We start from the raw sequence: 20,212 nt of genomic DNA on the forward strand, positions 1-20,212 counted from the left end.
AAGGTCACCAAAGGTCACTGACCTGATAGAGAGAAGCCTGACCTATGGAGGTCACGCTGTCCATGCTTGTTCAGTTGACTTGGAACGTCTTCCGATGGCTGTGCGTTGGGTGCCGTCTTGCGGTAGTTATTCTGGACCGGTAGACCGGAAGGCTTGTGGATGGGACCTTCGTAGCCGTCGCGGTCGACACGCCTGGGGGCGTTGATCTGAGGAAGAGACGACACGGACAGGAAAGAAAGAGAATAGTTTAACTTAATTATATAGCACATAACACTTTCAAATGGATCAGTAATATCTCAGAAATAACACCACTACCATCATCATCATCATGACACGGACAGGAAACAAAGAGAATAGTTTAACTTAATTATATAGCACATAACACTTTCAAGTGGATCAGTAATATCTCAGAAATAACACCACTACCATCATCATCATCAGCATAATCCTCATCATCATCACCATCATCATCATCATAATCATCATCATCATAATCCTCCTCATCCTCCTCCTCATCATCATTATAAAGAACATCACAATTATAATAGAACCCTATGGCTTTACCTTTTCTCTTTGGCTAATCCTTGCGTAGGCTTCTGGTGCATGAAGAGGACGGGGGATGAATCTCCCTGCTCCTTGGGATACATGGAGCTGAAAAAAGAAAGGGTTAAAAGATCAGAGAATGGTTGGTGTATTCAACTTATGGATTTGAAATGATGTCAGAGCAACCAACACCACCCATCCTCAGCATCACCATCACCACCATATTATCATCTTCATGACAATAACCTTCAACATCATCAGCATCATCATCCTCATAACCATCATCATCATCGTCATATCATCATCATCATCAATATCATCATCATCACCATCATCACCACCATCATCATCATCAATATCATCACCATCATCATCATCCTCATAACCATCATCATCATCAATATCATCATCATCATCAATATCATCATCATCATCACCATCATCACCACCATCATCATCATCATCATCACCATCATCATCATCACCACCACCATCATCATCTATCTCACCTCTCCATCTTCAAAGACTACCCTTCCTTGGCTGATAACTGTCAGAGGAACACCATGGCACTCCATACCTTCAAAGATATTAAAGTCCACAGCCTGGAGAGGAGAATAGTAGGTAAAAATCATTGATAATCAGTATGTATTGCATTTATTTTTTCTGTGATATCGAAACAGACTTCATCCGGAAGGCATTTCATGAGAGAGACTTGTCAGATGTTTTATCTGACAAGTCCTGTTTTATCTGATAGTTGCCATAGTAACACTGCCTCAAAGCCAATAAAAATCAAGAAAATGTTCCAAAGATGAAACATCCGACATGTCCTGCAACACTCCCAAGTAAATTTATTTGTAATGCCGATAAGTGCAAATTGTTCCTAGAAAATTTAAATGCATTGAGAGTTGACTGACCTGGTGATGCGTGTCCTTGGAGATGACCCTGGTAGCGATAGGATCCCAAATGACTAGATCAGCATCAGAACCAACTTGGATAACACCCTAGATAAGCAAAGGGGGAAGCAAAAATACATATTGGTAAAATGTGATTATGAATGGTCTAAAAAAAAAACATATTGAACATGTGCTAGAATTGAATGTAAAGTAACGATTTGAAAATGGAGTTCATGCAGAATCCAATGAAATGACCACCCAAGTGTATATTTGCATGAATGAAAAATATCAACTGAAGGATTAGGAAGAAATTGTGAAATTACTGAGAAATTAGCCAAATATGAGCTGAGATTCCATTTAAACTTTGGGTATTTTCCAAGCAATAATAAGTTTTAATTTCAAAAGACATCTGATCCCCCGAAAAATACTATCATGGATGCTTAGATGACTATTAACATATTTATTTTAAACACAACAAAAAAGGAATCATATGACTTATCAGATGATTTTTATAAGCCACAATGGTTTTCCATGAATATTGTAGGAGAAACTTAAATCATTTTTAAACACAAATATGCACTGATTTCCTCACCTTTCTTGGGTACATGTTGAAGATTTTGGCAGCGTTGGTACTTGTTACAGCGACAAAGCGACACTCATCAAGTTTGCCAGTTTCCTGAGAAAACAAAACATATAATACAGTGATTTCACAATAAAAATAGATATATGATTACTTGATGAATATTATTCATCATTGATAAATAGAATTTATTGAAGATAGATATGACTTCTTTTTCCAAAATATGATTTTATAATGGAAAATGTGAATTTCAGGCTGAAATGCAAAAAATATTCTACCATTTCTTGGCTAGATTAATAGATGAATGCCTTTTACTAACGGCAAGTCATCTATCGCCTTTGTTTTGGTAGGGTGTTCTGCAATCGTTAAAAAATGCACCTTATGATGCATATGTCATCAGTCAAAGGTCAAATGTCAAAGATCACGGTTTCCAACTTACCATACCCTACTTTAAAATGACAGACATATCCTGTCTTTGATATGACTGACGCTTTTCGGAATCTTGGTGATTTGGACATCCTAACTGGGAATTTGGCATGTACTGATTTTAAACAGTCAAGGTTCAAAGTTTGAATGTCAAGTATTCCAACTTACCACACCCTTTTCCCAGATGACGGACATCCTGTCTTCGACGCCGTTGACTCCATTTGGAATCTTGGTGAAATCGTCCTTCCCTAGCGCCTTCTGGTCCGACTTGAAGGTACAGTTATCGGTTCCAGTCAACTGAAGATCGTTGCTATGGAAACAAATCAGTATAGAAATAAATTACTTGTTTGTTTTTTTAAGGTCATGTAGCTAGGAGAGAAGAAATAATTGCAAATATATTGTTTGTCCAGAGTCCAGGACGAAACTGCTGTTTTGATTAAAAAAATTTCTACCCAAAGACTTCTTGGTTGTGCTTCTGAAATCTGTCGTGCATGGTGAAGGAAACCTCCCTTTTATGCCTAAATCAGAACTCACTTAGCTAGTAGGTCCATAAGATAGCCTGGTGTGGTGGGGTCTGGCCGTAGAGGGGGCCCCATAACATGAGCCGCAGCATGGAGCCAATCGTGATGGAAGTAGCTGGTCCCGTCGGTTCCGAGGCAAGCTGCGATAGGCTCACCAAAGACTACCTTACCTGCAATGAAAAGGAAAAAGATCATCATTAATCACTGACAACCATTGGCTGACATCACTCAGAGGAAGCATGAAGAAAGAATAAACTTATATTAGGTAACAAAATTATTCATGACTCTCAACCGGATACCCAGAGTTCATAATTATGTGTGGTAACATCTTCACACTTAAGAGCAGCAAACAAAATGAATGATTCTCACGCCTTACTGCTGATACCCAAAATCCATAATGTGTCTGGTATGACCTATACACTTGGGACCAGCAAACAAAATGAATTATTCATAACTCTTCTTAATGCTGAAACCCATACACCACAATTATGTGTGCTATGATCAATACATATGGAAGCAGCAAACAAAATGAATTAATCATAACTCTCCAGTCTGAATGCTAAAACCCACAAACCATAATTATGTGCTTTATGATATATACACTTGGGAGCAGCAAACAAAATGAATTATTCACTCTCCAGTCTTAATGCTTAGACCCATAACCCATCATTATGTGTGCTATGATCTTACTCACTTGGGAGCAGCAAACAAAATGAATTATTCATGAACCTACCCTCTCTCCTTGCTTTAGAGATCTCATCAGCAGCGCTTTTGCTCATGACGTGCACAACATAGACGGGTGAATTGACTTGGTTTGCAATGCAGATCGCTCTGTTCACTGCTTCTGCTTCAACCTATAGCAAACACAGACCATGAGATATTAAAAACTAATGCACTCTACACAGTGCATAAGGAAAACTATCCACTGGTAATGGGTTTTAACTATCTGACATACATGTAGAGAGTTGAATTGACTTGGTTAGCAGATGCAGATCACTCTGTTCACTGCTTCTGCTTCAACCTGTAGCAAACACAGACCATGAGATATTAAAGACTAATGCACTCTACACAGTGCATAAGGAAAACTATCCACTCGTAATGGGTTTTAACTATCTGACATACAAGTAGAGAGTTAATTGACTTGGTAAGTGGATGCGGATCACTCTGTTCACTGCTTCAGCTCCAACCTCTAGCAAACACACACCATGAGATATCAAAAATTAATGCACCATGAGCATCTTTTTATGATGGATACCGGCTTATTACAAATGTTCATATTATTATCATTACTCTACGAAGTGAATAAGGAAAACTATCCACTGATAAAGGGTTTTTAACAATCCAACCAACATGTAGAATCGAAAATGAACATGTACAGTTTGAAATTCTTGTAACTGTGCCTCTTTTTGTAATGATTGAAAAAATTAATGAATTTAAATTGTATTTGAATGAAAAACAGAAAATCAAGGCCTTTTTCAGCACATTTATGTGGATTTTGACATAATGAAAGTAAATTTTGTCTTACATCCTCCGGTCTGCTTTGAAGGTGACCTTCAGGACCACTGATGCCAAGATCAAGAAGCTTCTTTGTGTTCTGTTAAGAAAAACAGAAGGGTACATGAAAGACATTAATATAAATTTTTGGGACCAATAAGAAGTTCATAACACATTAAATACTTGTTTAGACAAGAATGAGTCAACATTTTGTATATGAATTAAAATTCTAAAAAGCAATAGAAGTCACCAATAAGACAAGGGTGGTGTTTTATAAAGCTGTTTGTAAAGTTACGCACAACTTTACACACGAGCGGAACCTGTTCTTAGGCATTAAATCAGTTACATTTAGGGATATCATTTAGAACAAGAAATGGTCACCAGTCGTGCGTAAAGTAATTCGTAACTTACGAACAGCTTTGTGAAACAGGCCCATGGGCACATACAAAGTCATGCCATCATAAAGACATGATGACATGATGATGATATTATTATACAAATAATAAATGTTCATGAGTGCAATGGACAGAATACTTCATGAGGTGGAAAGTTAAGTATTCTGTCCATTGCACAAATGAATAACATTTACTGTTTGGTTTATATGACACCTAAAATAGATCCTTGTCATTTGAAATCTATGAATTTTGATGTAAAATATGTTCATGAAGTACAAGCTCGGTCTGTTAATTATCTCGCATGCAATGGACAAAATCATATGGATCCAAGATTGCACGGATGATGACGTCATTGTAAACTGGGCTGAATTATCGATATCAAACAACCAATCAAATGACAAGGATCTATTTAGTTGTCATATAATGATATTCATATAGCGCTTTTGACAAGTTTCCAAGGGCTGTTTATACATACAAAATGTTAGACAAACAATGCATAATAAAATATTACATTATTTGAACTCATTCATTTGAATTGAAACACATACTACATAAATAACCTACAGAATGTCAAGAGAAGATGAATTAATGACAACGATGGCATCATTACAGGACAAATTCTGCCCGTTTTGGTAACTTTTTAATCACTAATGGACATGATCGATCCTGTATCCAAAAAAAAATCTTGATGGTAATTCAATAAAGTGATGTTAGATTATCATGATGATCATGCGGTACTCCATTTGCCAATCAGAACTCACCTCAGCGATGATGTCACCATTCTCTGCATGCACCAATGGGAGAGCACCAAGTTCTTTCAGCGCAGAAAATGCTCGGTAAAGCTATATCAAAAAGAATATTTAAAATTACGTAAGTGATAATACTGCACCAAGAGTGTCATTGTTAAGTTGATCATGAAATGCAAGATGACAGAGCAAAGGTCATCGAGGTAAGATGCATGGAACACTCATATCAGGTCAAGGCATTTTGAGGAGTCAAAGGTCACATGATCGCGATAAGGTCACAGGGTCATGTCACATAGTCAAATAGTAATAGGCCTACAGGTCATTGTTTAAAGAGGTCATGGGTCACAGCATAGATTATTGTGTCAAGTAATAGGTGAGGTCAATGTTTAAAGTAAAGACAAGACAGGGATCATGGGGCATTAAAGAAAAAGGTCATCAGGTCATGGCACAGGTCATTATATTAAAACACACATAACACGGTCAAAAGAAATTACAGGTCATCGAGAGGTCAGGGTTCAGGGGTAGGAGTGAGATCAATGTTAAAGGTCAAGGAGACAAGACAGGGATCATGGGGTATTAAAGACAAAGGTCATGAGGTGATGGCACAGGTCATTATCACACATAACAGGGTCAAAAGAAAGTACAGGTCATCACATTGAGAGGTCAGAGGTCAGAGGTCAGGGGTCAGGGTATCGTAATCAACATCCAGCTCATTGAAACAAGCTACAGATCTCCGTGTCACAAACAGAACTGCTGTGGCAAAGCAAGGGTAATTGTGTCTGACAAGGCATAGGTCATCACAATGTCAGTATAGAGGTCAATACATAGGTCACAGGGTCAAGACACGGGTCATGAAATTAAAGACAAATCTTAGTGTAGTAGGTTTCACGGTACACCATATATCTTTCTTGGGCAAGTGTTGGTCCTGAAAAGGACCACCCAAACCCAAACTCAGGACCAACACTTGCCCAAGAAAGATACATGGTGAACCATGAAACCTACTACCCTCTTCTTCTTTGCCATGGAAACCTTCAGAAGTTAAGACGAATCTTATTATGATATTGCCAAAGATCCATGAAACTCATCTTCACCTGCTGTTAAGAATATCTTCCACTTCATGCTTAATGAACTGGTACATGTGGTGTATAGTACTAGTTCAATACCACCATTCTCTATAACGATGCACGTCTTTGAAACCTAGATTTCTTTTTTTTTTTAAATCAACGATCTACGACACAGAGACATGGATTCAATGGCTATGCATTCGTATATTTATAACAAATACCCTGCTCAGAAAATTAAAGTTACTGAGAGGAAAAAAATCTGTTTTGACAATTTAGCATCTGTTAAGCTCATACAATTCATAATCAGCTGTCACTTGACGACCCAGCTGCAAACTCAGCTGTTTGAAACCTTTGAAAGGAATACTTCATGATCAAACAATGATCCAAATACCTGATAGTGGATACTAATGAGAATGACTAATAAGCCATTCTTACCAGACATTTTTTTTTATTTCCAGGGCTGCTTACAACCTTCTGCATGACTCTGCTACATTGGATAACCTTTAACATTGCAATGACTGGGGATATTCCAGGGCTCTTTTTTAAATCCAAGGGCTCTTTTGAACATTTCGGAGGCAAAATTGCCCCAAGCCCTTGTGTATTTTTTCTATGATTAATACTTAAAGATAAATGAAAGTAGTTGCAGCAAACACTGATTTCATGAGAAAGTCTGTAAAACCAGGCTTAATTGTCAATATATCATCGAGGATCTCAATCTGGTACAGTTACATAAAGTGAACTTTGTGAAATCTTGAAATCTACGCTGAAAAATGTTCACACTGAAGATCACCGACACAGGTAAGCGCACGTGGGACAATGTATAATTATTGTTTGGAACATCGGCCCGACGCTTGACCCGAATCCTGTGCTTATTTGCTAATTTCTCAGCAATTACACAATTTCTTCCGAATCCTTTGGGACATATTTTTTATTTATACAAACAGACACCTTGGTGGTCATTTCATTGGATTCTGTATGAACTCATTTTGATATCGTTACCACAACTGGCATTTATCTTTAAATAAAATTAAGGCTTTTTCAGGACATAATTTCTTTTATTTCCTTTATCATTATTTCTGTCTATAGCTTATTTCAATAACAAATTTTACATGTTGATATTTATAATTCATCAAATAAATTACACTATGTCTTTTTGCTTTTAAAAGTCCATCCTGAAATGAATTACATGTATGAGAGATTAATGACTGATTGTACATTCTGGCTTAAACCACAGATATGTTTTATGATCAGTTGCTAATTGCTATATTACAGAGCCCTATTCATTTCACTTTATTTGCACTGGAATAAAGGGTGAATTAAAGGGGCTCTTTCACAACTTCAGTTCATATGAGATATTTTTCATATTCTTCTAAAGAGATGTTATGAGCATGAAAAGTAGAACCAAGGAGGTCTAAAGCTAAGGGATGACTTATAAATGCTAAGGCTTGTCTAAGGTACGACTGACATTGCTTAGGCTTGCCTGTGGGATGACTAATAAATGCTAAGGCTTGTCTAAGGTACGACTGACATTGCTTACCTCAAAGTCGTGAAGCATGAAGACGTCCTTGTAGGCCATGAACATTTTGAAAGAGTTTATTCCTGAGAAAAGAGAGGGGCAATAAACAATCAAATCAATATGAAAGATGGAAAGCACAAGAACCTGTAATCTGAAGGTTGCTTGAATGTAAGCCACAGTCTAACTTTGTGCTAGAATTATGGAAAGTCCCCGAAAATATGTTTTCACCATGGGCATCAGCTCAGAGGATTTCCTTTGTTCATGGGGGTGGGACATTTATTGTTGCACCCCCCCCCCCACGAAAGATAATCCTTTGCGCTGACACTGACGCTCATGCAAAAACGTACAAGTTTCTTGTCCTTTGGGCCGGATCTAGTACTTTCATATTGAGGAACCTAGACCATCTTTTTATTTGAATGCAAAATATGCTGATGAATTGGATTATGCAACATTTGTTCTTACCACAGAAGCCCCTCCATTTATTTTTTTAAGTATAGAGTTCAAGTTGTGAAAGGGTTTTCAATTCAGAATTCTGTGATGATTGAAGATTGAAGTGAAGTTAACTTTTGAAGCATTGGATAAATGCTTGGCATAATGTGTGCATTTACAGTAGAGGCAATGTCATGGAAACATGAATTGAATATCCCATAGTTTTGGTGCAAGCATGCACGTAACACCTCACTTTCGTACAAAAAACGCCCTTAGCAGCAGCCCACATACTGAAAGTGCGTTTTAAAAGAGCTTTTCTGTACCAATGCGCTGTGCAAATCTGTTATGCTATGGGCGTTCTTGCACCAACACGACGATCTACAAATAAAAATTGATGTGAGAGATAGCCTCACCTTTCTCTTCAGCAATGACACTTAGTTCCTTCTTGACGCTATCGCTCCACCAGGTGATGCCAACGTGAAGGGAGTAGTCACAGCAGACCTTAGGGTCAGCCCAGGCACGCCATTGGTCATAGGCCTCAACGAGAGACTGGCCTTTAACTGGTAGGCAGTGGTCAACTAAAGAAAGGAAATCAAAATAGATGAGAAATGTTAAACTCTAAACGTTGTATCATTTTAAGATACCAACTTGAATGAAGTAGTCACAGTAGACCTTAGGGTCAGCCAAGGCATGCCATTGGTCATAGGCTTCGACGAGAGACTGGCTTTTGACCGGTAGGCTGTGGTCAACTACAGGAAAGGAAATCAAAACAAAAGATGAAACAGGTACGACTGTGACTTCTTGAGTTATCAATGTGGACGGAGCGGTCACAGCAGACCTTAGGGTCAATCCAGGCGTGCTATTGGTAAGAAGTTTTGGTAAAAAGACCTTTCACAGAAAAAAACAATATCAACTATTAAAAGGAAATCAAATCGATGAGAATTGAAATACCAGTACTACAAATGTTCGGTGGCATTAGGGTAGCAATATGAAGGGAGTAATCACAGCAGACCTTAGGGTTAGCCCAGGCACGGTACTTGCACACAGACTTACGACATGCAAGTGTAAAATACTACGGGAACTTTGTCACATTTTATTTATATTCCCGTATTGCCAGTTTTAAGATCACAATACCACTTAGTGATCATGGTATATGAATTTCTCTAAGGGCAAGAGTTATTCCAGTCATAGAATTTCTTTTATACTTTAATTCTGCCTCCTATTTCTTCCTTTTTATACTGCCAATTTGAAGATCATAATACACTTAATGATCACGGTATTTCCCTTTGGGCAAGAAGTCTTACAACATGTCAGTGCGCAACACCACTAGAATGTTTTTATCACTTTGCTTCTGCCTCTAATTCCTTTATTCCTACATTGCCAATTTGAAGACCATAATGAAACTTACTGATCATGGAATTTCCCTAGCAAGTAAACACAGTGTTAATATGACATATCAGTGCACGATATCACTGAAACTACATTATTATCTTTTATTATAATTTTCCATTTTATTCCTTAATCACTTTACTGGTATTGCCAACTTGAAGATCATAGTACCACTTACTGATCATGGTAGTTCCGCCAGCGAGAGCAGCCTTGGTGCCTTGGTAGAAGTCATCTATGGCACAGGTTCCCATGAATGGAAGCTGCATGTGAGTGTGTGTGTCAATACCACCTGGTATAATAAGCTTACCCTTGGCATCCAATACCTTGGCACCTCCTGGTGTGATGAGGTCCTTGCCAACTTGCCTGTAGATGCATTGAATGAGAGGGGGTCATTCATACTAGAAATTAATCTTTATTTATATTGGTATTAGATATTTTTTTATAAATGAGAAGGGCACATACATTCATTCGTAAATTCAGGGTATCTACCGTAATACTTTGGCACCTTCTAATGTGATGAGGTCCTTGCCAACTTGGCTGCAAATGCATCAAACGAGAGGGGTCATTCATATTGGAAATTAATCTGGATTTTCACTTGTTCATTTTTACTCATTAATTTACATTTTTAGGGGGGTAACTTTAATATTTGGGTTGAATTTCGGAAGAGGTTGGAACAAGAATATCAAGAAAACATGTTGTAATAATATAATAGCAGAGCTCTTCATTTAATAAGGGGGGGGGGGGGGGGAGTTTACTCTCAGATTTTCTTACTAATTTTTATTTTCATCGTTTTTATGTGTGTCTGTCAGCATAAGACAAGGCTGTACATAGATCTATAATGGTATCTGAACATGCTTCTGGATAAAAAAAAATGAAAATGTCTTACCGAATAATGCCATCTTCGATGTAAACGTCAGCGTAGAACGATTGGTCGCTATTCACAACCTTGCCTCCCTTGATCAATAAACGATTTTGAGCAGTCTGAAGAAAAGAGAAGAAATGAAAAATAATAAAAAATAAAATTATTGATATGCACTTTCTGTTGAATAATATATGAAATATTATTGTGAATCATTATTAATTTATGATACATTTAAATTCATGATCACTCTCCTTTTTTTCTCTCTTCCAACTTTTCTATTTGAAGGTTGAAAAATTAACCAGAAACAATTCATGATCGTAAGTTTAAAAATCAACTCAAACATAACAATTCATTAAACCGTCATTATAAACATATATAGATTTAGTGTGCTCCCATGAAAAAAGGAAACTCAGAAATTATATTTTTGATAAAACAGTAAATGATTTGTCCTCTCCAGGACAGCGTGTATGCTTTTTGGGAGAGTACTTCTTCAAGGTTCAAAGATTTGTCAAAAGAGAATGCCAGTTGAAATTAATTACAATGCACATTAGATACTGCAACATATTGTAGTACATAAACTAACATTAATTTTTTTTAATGGGGGGGGGGGGGGGGTTAATGGCCATGCATGGGGATAAAGATATTCTTTTGATAACGCAGGTCTCCTCTTAATATTTGAGACACACTGTACAATATAACTTCTCACTGAGTTAAAAAGAGACGAGCATAGTGTGTTCTCAATCAATACACTGCATCACTCATCAGCTCGCATCCCAAACCCATCTCTTCATGCACATCCCTCACATAACTCAAATACAATGCACCCATGCTCCACGTAGCATAGACAATATTGATCACACACAAGACAAACACACATTGTTCTAATGAAAGACAGCAATGTAAATGTCATATCTAATGTCAGTGCTGAGATATATAGTGGGATATTAATTTCAGACATGTATACTGCATACATGTACATGAAAAGGTTGGAGAGTGACCATCACAATAAATTTGAGAAAAACAGAGAGTGGAAAATAGGGAAAATATGAATATCTTTATATACATGTACAATACATAAACCACAGCATATTGCGTATAGCTGGATGAAACATGTAAGAATAATGGTTTTTATACATGCAAAAATGATTTAAGAATTGACCAACTGGAGAATGAGAAAAGAGCAAGAAAACTTTGGAGAAGAAGTGGAGAAGACATTGGAAAGTAAAGGAAATGAATGACGAAAGAGGAGGATGAGATAGAAGATACAACGCAGACCATGTGCTTGCAGTGTTTATTAGAAAGAGAGAGAGAAGAGGGTGATGACAGACAGTTGACTCGACAATAATGATAAAGTATTTCAAAGAAATACCTCTCTCTTCAGAATCCAGATATTATGGGCAAGGAATTTAAGGAAAACGCACACGAGTACATGTACAAGCATGCCAATGAAAGAGCTAGAATAAAGCCCCTTTCACAACTGGTGGTGCGACTACTTACATGTACAACCGTTGCGATTCTGTGCAACATATCTTGTGACCAAATGATCGCAATCGCACGAGCAACTGTGAAAGACCCTTATAAGAGCCTAGATAAACTGAAGATTTTTTTTTTTTACTACAGTACATCATACCCTCAAATTCATTCCTATTTTATTTCATCTTTTACGAAATTTTCATGAAACAAAGGAGTGACAGAAGTACTAAATGCATTGCTGTCGCTTTAAACATCAAACTCATAATTTACATATTTTTCCTGATTTTCCAGGATGGGCAGGGATGACAACGTGGCAATTTGTACATGTACCTGGGCAAATTGATCAAATTTGTTGACCAAATTTGATTGGAAAATCTAGGCAGGCTCTATTAGGAGATGGCAATGGTCCACACACTGCATACCCCAGCATCCACTATGTATGCGTAAATATACAATGCATAGTTGCATGCACACTGTTGATAAGAATCTTCATTTTGGATGCTATGGTATAGTATTTGTAATGAGAGCAAAATACAGAATCTAGAGTTATAGAAATAAAGGAAAAATCAGGAACATGCATAACACAGAGAAAATGGCAACTCTAGCTAAAATGCCAATGCTTTTGCCCATTGTTGGTTTCTGGCATTTATATATCATCATGAATGCCTCAAACAAAAATTTAACAAGCCAAAACAAAATGATGAAAAAATAGAAGAGAACTTTCATGATCATACAAGAGAAGTTTCCTACAAAATGGAAGGCCTAGTGTCAATTAGGGAAAGTGGGGGAGACATCCCCCCCCCTCTTTCTCACATTTTTTTTTATCTGCACTAGATCATATCATATACCAGACACATACACATATAGAGACAGTGATTTTCCATTTAAAAAATGGTCTTTTCCGTTTCTGAAAATCTGTAATTCCGTTTCAACTTGATCTATAAATGGAAATTCCATTTTGTCACAGAAAATGTACACAGCGAAAACCGGAATCCCGTTTTGCAAAGGTGAATTCCATGAATTTTTACATGAAAAGTATAAGAACCAAACAGAATTCCCGTTTTAATTACCGGTTCAACGGAAAATCACTGTCCCTACACGAATTGGGCTCCACACTAACCCATTTTTTCTACTGGTCCAACCTATTCATGTCGGACCAGTAGATACCCAGTTTTTCAAATTTTTACTGGTCCGAACCTAAAATCTACTGGTCCCAAAAAGTAAAGAAAACATTTAAAAAAAGGCGCAAGTTTATTTTTCTAGCCTTTCGTGACCCCCCCCCCCCCCCCGTAAAACGAAGGAATGAAGGACAAAAAGAAAGCAAGACAGAAACGAAGAGAGTAAGAAAGAAAGAAAGAAGGAAAGAAGGAAGGAAGGAAAGTCAGAAAGAAGGAAAGAAGGAAGGAAGGAAAGAAGTAAGGAAAGAAGGAAGGACAGTAAGAAAGAAAGGATGGAAGGAAGGAAAGTAAGAAAGAAAGGATGGAAGAAAGGAGGGAGGAAGGAAGGAGGGCGGAAAGAAGGGAGGAAAGAAGGAAGGAAAGAAGGAAGGAAGGAAAGTAAGAAAGGATGGAAGGAAAGAAGGAAGGAAAGGAGGAAGGAAGGAAAGAAGGAAGGAAGGAAAGAAATAGAGAAAAAAAATTAAAAGAAAGATTGAAAAGAAAGAAGGAAAGAAAACAGGAAGAAAACAGAGGAAGAAAGCTTAAACTATTATCATAAATCATTTGTTTCTTTTTTGGCTCAATTAAAATAGCTACGAAAGTCAGAAACCAAGTGTATCAACACACACATAAATGCATATGTGGGGCTATATGTATTCAGACGATACCACCCGAGACCCGATCTGTTTGAACCAAACAGAAGTGAAAATTTACCCTTTTACTGCTTACAGATGACAGAGTTACTCCAATTTTTAGGAAATATGGACATTATAAGAGCCTTTCATGAGTATGAACCGTGAATTTTGACAGTTCTGTGAGAGATTTCTGCCAGAGTTTAGCCAGGTTTCGTTCGTGCGGCCAGTGGAGAATTCACCATGTGGATTGTGTGGCTGACTACATGTACACTGTCCGCATGCTGTATAGTACTCTAGTAACACGTGCGATTCATCCTGTGTGTATTCTGTGTGTGAATTGCAGAATTGAACGGGGGAAATGGTTTGCTGTGAATTTGACCATTTCTGGAAAAATTACTGGCCCGACAATGATATTTTTTACTGGTCATGTCGGACCAGTAAATCTTCCAATTTCTGAAAATCTACTGGCCCAACAGCGATTTTTACCGGTCTGGGACCGTCGGACCGCCGCTAGTGTCGAGCCCTGCCTACACATACACAACACAGTGAGAATAAGCACTCTGACCAAAATGCCAAGGCTTTTGTGTTGTTTTTCCGGCGTTCTTAATCGAGATTGACAGGATGCCATAGGGGGTTTGCCACTGAACCCTGGTCGGCTACTTACGACCCTGGTCGACCGTGACAGATGAATTGTTTCCTATCAGTGTCTCAAAGACCTTGGCACCGACTGACAGGTGAAATGGATAACCAGGTAAAAAAAAAGACCCATATCATATCAACATGTAGAATAAAATACATGTAATATAGGATTTATATAGCGCTCCTATCCACCTTGTTAGGTACTCAAACATGCATTACCCCGGCTAAGCTAATCTATGGATTCCGTTGCTCACAGCTTTTCAAGGAATCTCTTCCTGCCGCACCCATTTACATGTACCTCACCTGGGTTGAGTGCAGCACAATGTGGGTAAATTAATTTCTTGACTTGATATCCATGCAAGTTTCCATGACTGGAAATCCAACCCACGTCCCTCAGATTAAAAAATGAGAGTCTTAACCACTTGACCATGATGTCCCCACCTGCGCCCATAATACCTCAAGAGTTCATAGTTTACATGGGATTATGTAGGTCTGTAGTAGTTACCATGGTGATGGCTTGTGGAAGTTCTGGGTCAACAAATTTTTGCTATCATAACAAACTGTACAAAACAAAATTATTCAATGATCAATGACAATTTAGAGCTGACTAAAACAAGAAATACATGTACATGTATGATTCCGTAAGATGGGGGGGGTAGTCATCAATCCCCCCCATCACACCCTACCCCATCACCAGAATGTCCGCTGACCCTGGGGTATACAAAGGTATCAAACTTCTTTACATGTAAATGAAAATATCATAATATAGTCTTTCAGTCACAACGGAAAGATTCATGAATTTATTCTAAAAATTCCAATCTATATGTAAATTGAAAAATTCCTTGGTCGAAGGGAAAGATCAGTACATGTATTATATTAAAAGATACATGTATGTAGAAACTTCAGCAAAGTCAAAGGGACACGCCTGAGATCATGATAGTACACAATTACCACTGGAAATTGAGAAATTTGAAGCCAAAATCAATCTCACACAAAATGACATCTCAATCTTTCCTTTCATTCCGAAAATTTGGATAACTTTTTACATGAATTTTGAAAATTGGGAACATGATATTTAGTAGTGATTATGATGAGTAGGATGAACGGTGGTGATGATGGTAATGATAATATCATGGCAGATAAAGAAAAGTCTCTGTTCCTGTGCATTATTAAACATTCCAGATAACATACTTTCTGAAGTATCTAATGTATAGGAACTGTACATTGACTCAAATAAATAAAAGAAATTGACCATGTTTTCAGCAAATACTTTTCATTGTGCATGTTTCAATACATGCCTGTGTAAACTTACAACCTTTGCTATTTAAACTACACGACACAAAAACTACATAATTTGCAATCAGGTAGGACCATGAATCAATATTGATCTAGTTTTTCAATCTTTTACGGCTCGCGGAATCTCCCAGTCATCGATCGCTATTGAAATTTGATGGATTGACAGAGATTGTCGAGGCTGTTTGAGAATGAAACCTACAGATGTTGAGTCGAGTCAGTCAACACCATATTCAGGGTAGTAGTAGGAAACATTGCAAGTAATTAAAATACAACAAAGATGTGACATTATGATGCAAAGGCAATTTGCACTACATGGCAAACAAGCTACTGATAGTTATCCAGGGGGTGTTTCACAAAGATAGAAGTATGACTTAGAGTCGCACTTAAATGTCTTGTTGCGCGCAGTATAAAAGGCATGACTGCATTGGTCAGATCATGCCCAAGAGGACGCGCACTACTGCGTATTGATCAATAAGATTGCGCGTTGCATATCATGTACGCGTCGACATTAAAGTGCGACCTAAGCCATACTTACATCTTTGTGAAACACCCCCCAGGGTAGTCTACATGTAACTGGTCATTGCCTATTCACCAGGCTCATGACATTGTAATAAAGGTACCTTAAAGATCATCTCGTACTTTATTAATAAAGGACAAGTCCATCCAAAAAAAGTTGATTTGAAAAAAAAAAGCAAACGAGCATAATACTGAAAATGTCATAAAAATCAGATGTAAAATGAGAAAGTCATGACTTTTAATTAAAAGTTGTATGCTTAATTTCACAAAACATCTATGCACATCCTGGTCGGTATGCAAATGAGGAGACTGATGATGTCATCCACTCACTATTTTTTTGTAGTTTATATTATATGAAATATCATTGCCAAGTGAAACAACGATTAATTCTGTTCAATACAATGTTTCACTCAAGTTGGTCTTTATTGTCAAATATGTAAAAAATGAAATATTGTATATTAAAGTCAAATAATAAAAACAAAAGAAATAGTGAGTGAAGGACATCATCGACTGTCTCATTTGCATTTCACTAAATTGCACATATAAATGTTTTGTGAAAAATAAGTTTAACTTTGAAATTTCATAACTTTCTTATTTTACATCTGATTTTGATTAAATTTTCAGCATTATGCTAGTTTCATTTATCTCTATTTATTCCAATCAACATTTCTGGGGATGGACTTGACCTTAATGTAATTCTTGGAAGCTCTGCTAGCAGAAATCGACAATTATGTTGTTAATGGGGGAGAAGGTCCATATTTATCTCCATCAAAGTTCTTATGAATTTGTGATACAAATGTGGCTTTAATAACAAGTTTGATCATTTTTAACAGTTTCTAAAATCTCTACAATTTTCATTTACTGTTTTAGCTTAAAATGAGTTTTTCCCCAGGAGCTATTTTGCAATGAGGGATACAAACAGATTCAACTCCCTTCTCCCTGACGTAATGTTCACCAAACTGCCATAACTACTATTGGGTGAGAATTCTTTTTCTAGAACTGCAGATTTTTTTCAATCCCTTAATACATGAAAGGAAATGAATTCATTCCCCCCCCCCATCACAACTCCTTCCGAAATTACAGTTTTCACTGAAGAAGCTAAAACGAGCACTTTCCTCTCGAGAGGAAAATTTGTGCTTTCTCTTTCTTAGAGCCTTCATACAAGAAAGGCAACAAATTCATCCCCCAATCACAACTCCTCCCAAAATTACAAATTTCACTGAAGAAGCTAAAATGAGCATTTTCCTCCGGAGAGGACAATTTGTGCTCTCTCTGAGACTTCAGAAGTCATCATGAACCCTGTGCATCTTTGTAGCATAATTCATGAGTCAGAGGGAGGGCCGAGCTGAAAGGGCAATTGGATGCAAGGACATCGTCCTGGGCTGCCCGCATATTTAAATACCACTCGTGGAACAAGTATGACCAACAAAAGAACTATCTGCAAAAGAATATCATAGAAATGTATACAACATGTTCTATGTACAGTCTTTATGAGGTGTTATTTACATGTATGGAAATGATCTTGTAATCATTGGGGAATATATAAAATGTATACAAAAAACAACAAATACTTGTCTTTATGAATAGAGAACATCAAGTGGTCCTTCTACTTGTACATGTATTCAGGTGGCCAGTGGCAAAAGGTTATAGCTTTTTTTTTCAATTTTGATAATAAGAAATTGGGAGTGTTTCTACCACACACAAATGGATTTAAAACTGTTATAAAAAGGAAAGAAGATATGAAGCAATTTTTATCTTGCAAACTATGCCTTACTTAATTTTGAAATTCTACATGTATCAAACAATAGTGAATAGTGATCAACTGGGTGCTCTGTATCTGAGTAGAAAAATTCATATAGGCCTCTCATATGCTAATAATCATACACCACCATATTAAAGATGGTAAATCATAAATCATAAATCTGTTTACTGAATTCCAACACGGATGATTAACATCCCCGAGCTCATTCCAATCCAGAGGATGGAGGAAGGCGGCCAAAGCGAGCATCAATAAATCTAATTTCTTTCCTAACAGCTCCCGGATCTATGCTGCCAGTAAAAATAATCGCCAGGACAATTACCGATGGAATTTATAGCCGGCCGGAATTAGAGTCTGATCAATATTTCACATTAGGCATTGGTGAAGAGTGTTGATTTGATTACAGAAAGCATGTGTCCCAATTCACTTTCCATTTGTGCATTACGATTTGTGGTGATGAGGCATTTTGTGCATTAATTATGCATGTCTGTGGTCACACTATATACATGGCCACCATATTGTAGTGTTCAGTATGGATGTACGTCATGTAAGGCAATGTAATTGGACAAAATCCATGAGCAGTATGTCTGTGATTTGCTATCTACTACATTAGCTACTGGCTACTGCACCGGTTATCTTTTTTATGTTGACTGCCTGTAAGTTTTTGGCAGACTTGTGGACCACTAAAGCAAGGACATAAGAAATTTAATGTTACATGTACCACAGACTATTATGAATGTATCATCAACTTTGAGGCCTTTTTTCATTATCTTCATGTTATAAAATTTCAAACCTTTAAACCATCCAGGTACATGTACATGCAGAATTTTAGAAATATTGAGCACTGAGCAGGATATCTCAATAATTTACAAACATCAACAAATCTTCATGTAACACCATGAGGTTCTGATGTATATGCAATGTGAAAGATGCTAGATAGTATGAAAGCAAGGAAATTCTCCAAATGTTGATTGTACATGTACATGTCTCAGCATCCATTATCCTCATGTCTCTGAACACCTCACTCACAGCAGGGACACCTTTTTAGCCTGGACTGCTGGCTAGAGACCTACTAATGGACACAGGGAGGCGTGACACATTGCAGTCAAATTGGCATGAGCTGATTTCAGGTGGGAATGGGGAAGGTTGCCCTGTTTACAATAGATAGGCAGGACAACAAGAATTTCAAAATGTGTTTGTTGTCCCCAAGAATGATATCAAAAAATTTCTTAATATCTAATTTGTCATGTGAAACCACTTAAAACTTACGTAAAATTCATTTAAACTGCAAAAAAGAGCAATTTCATAGCACCAACATGGGTCGAAAAAGTCATAGACATCGCGGGTCCCTGTTAATACACTGTCCTTACTATCGATAGTTTAAACGATCACGATGTGCTCGCTAAATGCGCGCGCCCGTCGGCGTCTGCTAGCCGTCCTCTGCTGTGACTCTCAAATAGCCCCGCATGTGCGATTTTAAGTCAGATCGTCCCATATGCTGTTTTTCATGTTAGTACATAGATGCGTGCGCGTTTTTTGCGGACGCAGATCATGCACCCATCTCCGTCGTCTGCTACGGCTCTCTATATCAGTCCCAACTTGTGAAATGTGTGTTTCTGGTGTATTTTCATTTGGTCTACATGCAGTTTGCCCACTTGTCATTTGGTCTAATGCCAAATGGGCTAAACCCATTTGGTCAACTAAATTGCCATTTGGTCTACACTTGGTCTAATTCTCATTTAGTGAAATGTCCAGTTGGTCTAATTTCAGCATAACCTACATAATTATATATTTTTTTTTACTTTGTCAAATACTGGTACATAAAATTGGCTTTATATCATGCAGTTCCACATTGTAAATATGTATATTCATTTGGTTC

General features: G+C 37.4%; 1 protein-coding gene across 2 annotated transcripts in view; it reads right to left on the minus strand.

Annotated features, from left to right (window-relative positions):
* LOC121417195 (dihydropyrimidinase-like) overlaps positions 1 to 20,212 on the minus strand; it is a 53,022-nt gene that overhangs the window by 10,543 nt on the left and 22,267 nt on the right. For both annotated transcript variants that reach the window (XM_041610808.1, XM_041610809.1), the window contains exons 2-15: positions 10,883 to 10,977; positions 10,175 to 10,359; positions 9,021 to 9,185; positions 8,200 to 8,261; positions 5,614 to 5,694; positions 4,489 to 4,557; positions 3,697 to 3,817; positions 2,977 to 3,133; positions 2,611 to 2,752; positions 2,029 to 2,112; positions 1,458 to 1,544; positions 1,053 to 1,145; positions 565 to 651; positions 23 to 206 (exon numbers count right to left, since the gene is read on the minus strand). In XM_041610808.1, coding sequence (XP_041466742.1) covers positions 23 to 206; positions 565 to 651; positions 1,053 to 1,145; positions 1,458 to 1,544; positions 2,029 to 2,112; positions 2,611 to 2,752; positions 2,977 to 3,133; positions 3,697 to 3,817; positions 4,489 to 4,557; positions 5,614 to 5,694; positions 8,200 to 8,261; positions 9,021 to 9,185; positions 10,175 to 10,359; positions 10,883 to 10,977 — 1,612 coding nt within the window. The remainder of the gene's footprint in view (positions 1 to 22; positions 207 to 564; positions 652 to 1,052; positions 1,146 to 1,457; positions 1,545 to 2,028; positions 2,113 to 2,610; positions 2,753 to 2,976; positions 3,134 to 3,696; positions 3,818 to 4,488; positions 4,558 to 5,613; positions 5,695 to 8,199; positions 8,262 to 9,020; positions 9,186 to 10,174; positions 10,360 to 10,882; positions 10,978 to 20,212) is intronic.

The sequence above is a fragment of the Lytechinus variegatus genome, chromosome 6 (genome assembly GCF_018143015.1).
Source record: "Lytechinus variegatus isolate NC3 chromosome 6, Lvar_3.0, whole genome shotgun sequence".
NCBI classification, from domain to species: Eukaryota; Metazoa; Echinodermata; class Echinoidea; order Temnopleuroida; family Toxopneustidae; genus Lytechinus; species Lytechinus variegatus.